This window comes from Dendroctonus ponderosae, unplaced genomic scaffold, assembly GCF_020466585.1.
Source record: "Dendroctonus ponderosae isolate FM_Combo_2020 unplaced genomic scaffold, Dpon_F_20191213v2 Dpon_F_20191213_11, whole genome shotgun sequence".
NCBI classification, from domain to species: domain Eukaryota; kingdom Metazoa; phylum Arthropoda; class Insecta; order Coleoptera; family Curculionidae; genus Dendroctonus; species Dendroctonus ponderosae.
In genome coordinates this window covers 2,634,535-2,645,031 of record NW_026017213.1, presented here as the reverse complement: position 1 = coordinate 2,645,031, position 10,497 = coordinate 2,634,535, and the positions used below count along the sequence as shown (strand labels likewise).

Genomic DNA, 10,497 nt, shown 5'->3' with positions numbered 1-10,497 from the left:
TTGGAAAACCACCAATCGACATGCGGCTAATTTTATGCAAAATTTGGCTCAAAAAGCCGTAACTGGAATCAATATTCGCCTGAGATGATTTTGAAGCGATTCACTTGCAAATTGCTCTCCAAAACTCGTTTTCCGGCATTTATTTCTTTAAGTCCAACTAGGATCAAGCAATTCCCTGGCCCTAAAAACATGTAATTTTAAAATCGAAAATTATTGCGACAGTGTTAGTTTCAGTTTTTTAATTCAAAACTTTTTCGTTTCGGGCATTTTTTGAGTCAAAATTCTCAATTTTCTTGAAAACCCTTTCAAACTTTTCAGTTGTGTTTTCATATTTGGCTTTCTGGGACACTTTTAGATTTGGGCTGAAAATCAGTCCAATGTCGAAAGGTAGTTCTTGCAGCAAAAACATTTTTTCAGTTTAAAATACACTTTTTTTTTTAAGCCTTTGAAGCGATGAACTTGCAAATTGTCCTCTAAACGCCGTCCTCTCTGGCCTTTATTTCTTTCATTTTCAACTTTAAAGTTTGATTTACATCACATCACTTCAGAAAATGTGCATTTTGGAAAGCAAATCTGAAAAATCAAGGCGACACGATAATTTTTTCATTCAAAGCGGTTTTGTTCCAGACCCTTGTGGAGCCAATATTCTTCACTTTCTTGAAATTAATTAAAAATGTTCAGTTCTGATTTGAAATTTGGCGTTTTGAATGTCGACGCATAATTTTTGCAAAATAAAACATTTTTTTAAGCTTAGAATAGACTTTTTTGGAGGAAAACCACCATCGATATGGAACGCATTTGATGGTGAATTTTACTTAAAATTCCGAAAATGTAATCAGAATCTACCTGGAATGATGATGTGAAGTGAGCGATTTGCGTCGATTGTGGTTTTCTGACATTTTCAATTTCATTAAATAATTGGAGTTTGAATATCAGTTTTTGTCTTCTTTAAACCACTTGAAAATGCGCTACGCGGAAAATGTGAATTTTTGGAAGCAAAAATAAAACCTCTTGGCAAAAGTATCACTTTCAGTTTTCCTGAATTTGTGCTTTCAATCAAAACGCTTTTGTTCAAAATAGTTAATCTTTTCTAAAACTTTTTAGATAGTGGATTGGAATTTTCGGGTAAACTTTGGCTTTTTCAGACGATTTTTGTTGAAAATCATGTGAATTTTTTCACAAAAAATAAACGATTTTAGTCGCCAAATGTAGAAAGATTTTGTTGAAAATTCACCCATTGATATCGGACTAATTTTATGGTGACTCTGGCCCTTGAAGCTGAAACTTCATAAAAATCGTGTTCTCGAAACGTCGTTAAGGTTAATTATTTTTTATTGAAAAACATCACTTGAATGTGAAGAGTGACTGTCGAATAAATAAAATAAATTGAAATTTCCATGTTTAACTCGGATCATATTGAAAAAATCTCAATTTAAACACATTTTTTAAAAGTCCTTTAACAAGAGATTTTAGTTGAGAGAGAAGTGTTTTTGCATCCAGAAGAATTCACACCTTTTTTGGGACAACCTGTAAATTGGGGAGTTCATTTGGTCAAAAGTGATACATTGAGCTCAAAAACAGAAAAACAGTGAAAACTTCGTTTTCCGGCATTTATTTCTTTAAGCTCAACTAGGATCAAGCAAGTCCCTTGCCCTAAAAACATGTAAGTTTAAAATCGAAAATTATGGCGACGGTTTTAGTTTCAGTTTCTTAATTCAAAACTTTTCCATTTCGGGCATTGTTTGAGTTAAAATTATGAATTTTCTTGAAAACTCTTTAAAACACTTCAGTTCTAACTTCATATTGGAAAATGTCGACGGGTAATTTTTGTAACAAAAACGTTTTTTCAGCTTAGAATATACATTTTTTTGGGTGAAACTATCGCCGATATGAAACTTATTTTATGCAAAATTTGTCCCAAAAAGCCGAATATGCCATCAAAATGCGCCTGGGATGACTTTGAATCAAGCAACCGGCAAAGTCTTGCTCAGTGGTTTGTTTCCTGGCATTTATTTGTTCAAGTTTTCTGGCTGAGGCTCCAATTTTTCGGCGTTTAAACTGAAAATGTCATATTTTCCATAGTAAAAACTACAAACTTATTGCAAGTGTATCACTTTTGGTTTTCTTGTGTTCGATTTTCAATAAAAAGGCTTTTATTCTCGCCAGTGCGGAGTTAAAGGTAATTTTTTGGTCAAAATTGTCACTTTCCTCAAAAAGCATTTAATCACTCGTAATTTTCATGCAGCATTTGGCCTCTTGAGACGATTTTAGTGAAAAATGAACATTTTGTCGAGTGGAGTATTTCTTACGAAAAACAACACTTTTTCTGGCCCAAATAAATTGCAATTTACATGTTTAACCCGGATCATAATGAAAAAATCTCAATTTATACACATTTTTTAAAAGTCCTTTAACAAGAGATTTTAGTTGAGAAAGTATGTTTTTGCATCCAGAAGAATTCACACCTGTTTTGGGACGACCTGTAAATTGGGGAGTTCATTTGGTCAAAAGTGATACATTGATCTCAAAAACACAGAAAAACAGTGAAAACTTGATTTCAGCTATGGTAAATCATTTAAAGGTTGCGCACTGAATTTCCTTTATTTTGAAATAGATAAGAGAAAGGGAAAAAAATTCTTGGGAAAATTTATCGAAATCTTAAGCGGCAACACAGGATCAAAACAGTCTTGTCAGTCAGATGTTGTGAAGTGTGATTATAAAGTGAAACAATGCGTTTGTGGACCAGTCCACTTTAACGCTCCCAAATTGAAACTTTAAGGTACAGTTTCACGTTCTTTTCACGTGGTTTTCACGTTTGTTGCCTGCTAAACTGCATTCGCAATTTGCAGACTTTCCTAACCCACTTACCATTAAGCCGCCTCTATCAGCCACAGAGTCTTTGTCTACTCCTGTGACGAAAATGCCTAGATTGTACTCAACACCTCCTCGGATCATCAGGCCCAAACTCTCCCCGGATTCGATGCAAAGGTCCACCTGTATGGAAAAAAATGCTTAGTTCAACAATTAGAAAAGTGAAAAAAAATTGGCGGAACCAAAGCTCGAAAGCATAGTCTTCTCTGAAACGTTACGAAGAAACTCTACGCGACCACGGCCCAAAAGCTCGAAACAACGCAACAATTTCCAGCAAGAAACGTGAAAGGATGAACTATGAGTGGCAGGAAACTAATGGAGCGCAGGAAGTTCTATTGATTAGCATCGGAGAGGAACCATCTGGACTTACCCGGCGAATGCTTCGATCTTTGCTAGTGGTTCGTGCATGCCCCAAACGCCCTTTGGAGTATTCCAGAGGAGGCGAAACCGGCCTTCCATGCCTGTCCATCCACGAGCAAGTTTGGCGCATTTGCCACGGGGCGCCACTGCATGCCATCGAACCGGTTCCTGGCAGGTTCGGTGTTCGAACCGTCATGCTCAATTTCCGGCAGGATTTCAACATCTGCAATAAAACATCCACTAGATACGCAGCTGGCTCATCGTCGCGTCGGCAATCTATTCGAAAGTGCAAAAAAAATTTTTGGCGCAGTCGGTAGGATTTTTCGCAACGCGAAGCGATTTACGTGTTGAATTAACCAAACACCGGGGGAAGTCTAAACCAACATCCTTGTTGTGGCATCTGGGTACATGGCGTACAATGGATGTAAAAATACAAAAAAGGGTGAAAGACGAGAATCCGGTGCCTTAAAACTGGAAAAGGTCGGAACAGAGGAAAAACCTTAGCAGAAAATTTTGTCCTGCTAGGTTTTGCATCCCTAAAAATTCCGTGACCAAGTTTAAGAAGCCTTGGGAAGTTTGCTTCAAACAATTGCCAATATTTCCCAGATTTATCGCGAAAAATGCCTTTCCCAGCTCATTTAAAGTGAAGTACTGGTTTTTCAGTAGGCGTGCAGGCGCCTTTCAATTTTGCCTGGTTTAAGGGAAATACTTTTTTAGAAACAACCCTACGCACCTGAAAATCTAGTTAGGGCCCATGGCAAGTGTACGTTCAAACACCTGCCAATAATTCCTCAATTTTTTGCGCATACTGAGATTTTAAGGGGATTAAGAGCGATTTTTCTCTTTTCTAATGCAGTTGCAAGCGTCTTCCTATCTTGGCCAGTTTTCGGAAACTCATTGTTCAAAACACCCCGATGCAACTGAAAATCGGGTTGGGGCGCTTGGCAAGCGTGAGATCAAATAGTCCCAAGCCTTTAAAGGTTAAAGGTTTCCAATAAAACTTAGAGAAACAGAGATAGTCATTGAGCTGCTCTATCGAAAAGATTCTCATGATTATTTGGAAATTTTCAACCGTTTTACAGCTAGAAGCACTCTAACTTCGACGGAGGCTTTAAAGTTGGTATTTTTGTCGCAACTTTTTAAGGTTAGAAATCACTCAAAATATGATTTAAGCAAACGGTAGCACTTGAGGCGCTCTATGGAAACGGTCCTAATGATTATCATGATCAGATGGTTCTCTTTGTTTTTAAGATATACAGCAAGAAATTCCAGAATTACAAAAATTTTGCTTCTATCTCTTTAGAGGTTAGAGATTTCTGACAAGTCATGGAGACAAAGATGGGCCTTGCGACGCCCTATCGAAAATGTTCTATTGATTTTTTCGATATTTTCAATGGTTTCAGAGCTAGACCCTTTCGAACTTTTTCAATTTGAAATTGCGACTTTTCGATTTGCCTCTACTTCTTTAGAGGTTAGGGATATCCATAAACCAAACCCCCAAACCTTAATAGAAATTATCTGGGAGTTTTCAGAATTTTTTCAGTTACTTAGGCGAGTTGACTGGCCGATGGAAAACACGAGTTTTTCAAAATTTCGTCAAGGAAAAACCGCAAATTCCTGAATTCAGCCCAGAACATCGCTCGAAAGAGAAAATTCACTGCTTTAAGTGAAGAAAAACTCACTTTAATAAGAAATTTGTAGGAGTTTCCAGGATTTTTTCAGTTATTAAGCGGAAGCCATTGGCCGTTGAAAAACTCGAATTTTTTAAAAATTTGACAATAAAAAGCCAAAAATCCCACAAGCGCGCGCTGAAGGTCACTTGAAAGATAGAATCCGGAGCTCTAAATGAGGAAAACCTAATTTTTTGAAGAAATTTCGGGGAGTTTTCAGATACTAAATCAAAGCGAATGGTCGTTGGACAACAAGGGATTTAAAAAAATTAGTCAAGGAAAAACCAAAAAATTTTCAATCCGGCAAATAATATAAGTGGAAAGTGAAAGTCCGTGGCTTTAAGTGAGGAAAAACTCACTTTTATAGTCAATTTTCAAGGAAGTTTTCACGATTTTTTCAGTTCCTAAGGCGAGTCGACTAACCGATGGGAAACCCGAGTTTTTCAAAATTTCGTCAAGGGAAGACCAAAAGTCCCTGAATCCAACCCAGAACATCACTCGAAAGCGAAAATCTGCTGCTTAAGTGAGGAAAACCTCACTTTAATAGAAAATTTGTGGTAGTTTCCAAGCTTTTTTCAGTTATTTAGGCGAAGCGATTGGCGGCTAACACGGAATTTTCAAAAATTTGACAAGAAAAAGCCCAAAATTCTACAAGCGTGCGCATAACACCACTTGAAAGATAAAATCTGTAGGTCTTCATGAGGGAAACCTCACTTTTCTGGGAAATTTCTGGGAGTTTCCAGGACTTTTTCAGCTACCAAATCAAAGCGATTGGTCGTTGCGCAACACGGAATTTTCAAAAATTTGCCAAGAAAAAGTCGTAAATTTCTCAATCCGGCCCATAACAGAACTGGAGAGACAAAAATTTCCCGAGAAAAAATCAAACCTTTCTGAATCCGGCCCATGATATAACTGGAACTAAAAAGTCCGCGGCTTTGCGTGAGAAAAAACTCACTTTTATAGGCAATTTCTGGAAGTTTTCACAATTTTTTCAGTTACCAAGGAGAGTCGACTAGCCGTTGTAAAACACTTATTTTTGAAAATTTGTTAACAAAAAACCAAAACATCCCACAATTCGAATCAAAATATCACTCGAAAGAAAAAATAGGCTGCTTTAAGTGTGGAAAACCTCACTTTAATAGGATATTTATAAGAGATTTCAGGATTTTTCCACATACCAAATCGAACCGATTATTCCATGGACAACACGAATTTTCAAAAATTCCCCAAGAAAAAATCAAACCTTTCTGAATCCGGCCCATGATATAACTGAAACTAGAAAGTCCGTGGCTTTGCGTTGAGGAAGTTTCCACAATTTTTTCAGTTACCAAGGATGAAAACACGAGTTTTTAAAAATTTTGTCAAGGAAAAAAAAAATCCCTGAATCCAGCCCGGAGCATCACTAGAGAACGAAATCCGCTGCTTTTAGTGAGGAAAAACTCACTTTAATAGGAAATTTGTGGGAGTTTTCAGGATTTTTACAGTTATTAAGGCGAAGCGATTGGCCGTTGGAAAACACGATTTTTTTTTTAATTTGTCAAGGAAAAGCCAAAAATTCCAAATACGTGCGCACAACACCAATTGAAAAATAACATCCGTGGCTCTAAATGAGGAAAACCTCACTTTACTAGGAAATTTGTGGGAGTTTTCAGGATTTTTTGAGTTACGAAGGTCGAGGCGATTGGCCGTTGGGCAACACGGAATTTTCAAAAATTCGCCAAGGAAAACCAAAAAATTTCTCAACCCGGCCCATAACATTGCTGGAAAGAGAAAGTCCGTGGCTTTAAATCAAGAAAAACTCAGAAGAAGAAAGTTTTCAGAATTTTTTTTAGAGGCCACCGAAAACTCGAGTACAATTTAGTAGCAGTTGAAGTGGATTTTTGGAGAAGAGCAGGAATGGAACATGTAAAACATGAGGACATAAGAAATCCAACGAAAGAACAATCGTGGAAGACATCGGAAAAGAGCACAGAAAGAAGAAAGAGGAAAACCGCCCAAAGGCGTGTCACCCTATCAACGGGATTCATACATGAATTAACCAGAGACCAAGAAATACTCCTTCCTTATCCACTCCTTCAGGCTTTCCACCAGCAGTTCTTTGTTAAGGCAATAAATCCCGACAGCCAGGTGTAGTGGAAGCGGGCAATTGTTTGCACGATTCTTATCAACACTGCGGCAAATCTCCGTTGCAAGTCAATAATAATGCTTTGTATCGTAGTTTGCAGGTAAGCAAAGCTCATTTAACAGGTGTGTGTGTATAATCGATTGCAAGCTTGTTTCACAGCAGGAACTTTTGAATTTTGCCAAACCAACGCTTTTCTACACAAGCAGTTCGCCTCCTTGCATCAATCGACAAAGGAATTAACATCGCTTGCCCTTCAAAGGGCCGAAACAGGCTTTCCTCTAGGGTTTATTTGTCGCTACACTCGACCATATCCGAGTATCCGGCTTCTTTGGCAACGGTTTCCCGGAAAGAATTACATCAGAAGAGCGCTTGTATTTACCTGGAAAGTGTGGAAAAGATTTCCGTGTGTGAGTGGAGACTGAGAGGAATTATCGGGGTTAATTCCAGCGGAGAATGCGGTTTTGTTTGACTTTTTCTCCGTTTTCGCTGATGGTAAACACTACAAGATTGTTGGAGTAGATCGAGGAAATGTTTAATGGATATTGTCCGATAATGCGCCGATAGAGGAGGAAAATTGCAAATCACGCGCCCGAATTGGGATTTCACCCTTGTGCCATATGATTTATGGATGAAGCAAAAGAGCGTTCGGCCGCCGAAAGAATCACTCCCATATTTTAGAATTCAATTAGGATTCGCAATTAAAATCTCTTCATGCAGCGCCTGACTCTCCGACCGGACATTGATTAATTTTGCTGGCTTTTTCATTGTCTGACATCCATTTAGCACTGGGCTAAAGATTAACCGTTCACAACTGCAAATTGACTACTAAATTTAGGTTGAAACTGATTAATTGAAAGGATATGTAAAAAATGCGTGCTTACATTTTTTATTACCTTGAGGGCTTCCTCATGCGAAATCCCTATAAACGGAGTCCCGTTGACCTCCAGAATCGAGTCACCAGGTCTCAGCCCCGCCCTTCCGGCCACGCTGCCCTCTTCCACTCTCGAAATGTACACTCCCACACCTGAAACAATGAGGAAACATTTGGTTACGTGATTATCACGTCATTTTCACACAAGTGACTTTTTATGGACCAAACACGTCAATAGGACGTGATTCCTCGCGTTAGTCCTGTCAAATAAAGAATTAATATCCAAGTGGAGTTTGTAGAGGTTCTATACTATACAGAGTGATTGAAAAGAGGCGTAATTCCTCTAGCACAGAGGCAAATCTGGGAGAGATTTTACCGGCACTGCTATATACAGGGTGGGCAAGAATGGGCGATTTTTTGGGTTATTGCAGAAACGTTCGCCAATACCAAGAGCCGTTTTGGCAGTTATTTTTATTTTTCCGCTGGCAATTTGCTCATGAGAGACAGAGCAAAACTGGAAAATTGCTTACTTTTTAACTTCTTCCAAAAAGTAAATATCTTTTTAATAATCGAGCTGAAGGCGATTTGAAGAAAGTTTCCTATTTTTTCAAGACTCAAAGTTTTTCTATCGTCTCATAGAGATTCAAGTTGCCTCGAGCTTCAGATTAGGAGTGAACAAGTACAGTTTACAAATTTTGCAAAAGTATAGTGCTCTTGAGGAAAAACTCCCATTTGTAGACCAATATTAACCATAAAAACAAAAATCAGGCTTTAGAGGGATTTCAAAGAATTTTTCGGTCTGATAAGATTCAAATATACTAAATGGATTGTGTGAGTTTCAAGTTGATGGCTTATCTAGATTAGAAGTTATGCATTTTTGAGCATTGAGTGCCCGTGTGTGGAAACTTGTGTTTTATCAACATTTACCAAGTTGGCAAAAAACAGAATTTTACGTGATTTGAAGCAATCTTGCGGGTTGTCTAGACGGAAGTGTGTTCTATAGACTTTAGGAGTTTCCAGTTGCTGCCGGCTCTATATTGAAAGTAGGTAGTTTTTCAAAAATCGGGTACATTTGGGTGAAAACGCCCATTTATAGAGCAATATTTACCATATAGACAAAAATTGGGACTTTTTCAACGAATATTTCGCGTTCGATAGATTCAGGCAAAGCTTATACAATGTGTGAGTCTCAATTTGCTCTCAACTCCAGATTAGAAGTTATAGATGTTTAAGCAGTGAGCGGCATTTGTGTGAAATCGCCCGACTTAAACCCACATTTACCAAGTTGGCGAAAAATTCGAATTTAACGTGATTTCAGTGACATTTTCGGGATGTGTCGATAGAGGTGTGCTCTATAGACTTTAGGGGCCTTAAGTTGCGGGTCGGCTCTAGATTGGCAATTGCGATTTTTATTTAAATACAGTGCACTTAAGTGAACATTTATACCCCAACATTTACCATGCAGAAAAAAATAAGGATTTTATGAGATTTGAATGAGTGTTTTTCGTTGTTTCGATGCAGGTTTCGGCTTTATATTTGGAGAGTTTTAACTTGTTGCGGCCATCTGATTAGAAGTTATGTATTTTTAAGCATTGAGTCGCGCTAGTGTGAAAAAGCTCTCCTTAATGCCAACATTTACCAAGCTCACAAAAAATCAGAATTTTGCACCATTTGATTGCAATTTGCCGTGGTTTAGACTGAGCGTGTTCTACAGACTGTAAAAGTTTCAATATGCTGCGAGCTCTAGAGTGGGAGTTAGCACATTTCAAAACATTGATGTTTTAAACACTTGGATGAAAACGGCCATTTATTGGCCAGAATAAATTAAGTCGTTAAAAAATCGGACTTTAACGCGATTTGAATGAAGTTTGGAGTTTGTCCAGCACCAAGTCTGCTCTCCAGAAGTTGACAGTTTCGTGCGGCTGGCCATTTTATATTGGGAGATACGAATTTTTCCAAAATTACGTGCACTTGCGTGAATATGCTCATTTTTCGGTCAACATTTGCCAAGTCGGCAAAACTCACGATTTTACGGGATTTGATCCACATTTTGCTAATGTCTAGGCCAAAGTGTATTCTATAGTTACGAATTTTTCAAGACACTTGGGCAAAAACRGCGATTTATAAACCAACRTTTAACSAGTCGATACCCGAGTTTAAATGAATCTTTCGCTCTGTTTAGGCTCAAACACGCTACCTCAATTTTGAGAGTTCGAAGTTCCTTCTTACTCTAGATTGGAAGTTATTAATTTTTAAGCCAGATATAAAAACACCCGGTTTAAATTCAAAGTATATCAAGCCGATTAAAGTCAGTATTTCACCCTATTTGATTGAAATTTATAAGATGTCTAGATTGAAGTGTGTTGTATCGAAGTGAAGAGTTCCAAATTTCTTCAACTTCACATTCACATTTGTAAAATCAACAAAAATCAGGATTTATTGAGATTTTCGTATATTTTTCCCCCTGTTTAGACTGAGATATATTCCATCGATTGTGAAAGTTTCAGGTTCCTGTAGCTTCTAGATTAGAAGTTATGAATTTTTCAGCAATGAGTTACCCTTGCGAAAAATTCCTGTTTTTTTGCACCAATATTTGCCAA

The 10,497-nt window shown here is 37.8% G+C and overlaps 1 protein-coding gene across 1 annotated transcript in view; it reads right to left on the bottom strand.

Annotated features, from left to right (window-relative positions):
* Positions 1 to 10,497, bottom strand: part of LOC109540768 (whirlin) — a gene marked incomplete in the record, with an annotated part of 37,448 nt that overhangs the window by 7,760 nt on the left and 19,191 nt on the right. The window contains 3 exon segments of the mRNA XM_048662529.1: positions 2,869 to 2,994; positions 3,242 to 3,454; positions 7,908 to 8,050. Coding sequence (XP_048518486.1) covers positions 2,869 to 2,994; positions 3,242 to 3,454; positions 7,908 to 8,050 — 482 coding nt within the window.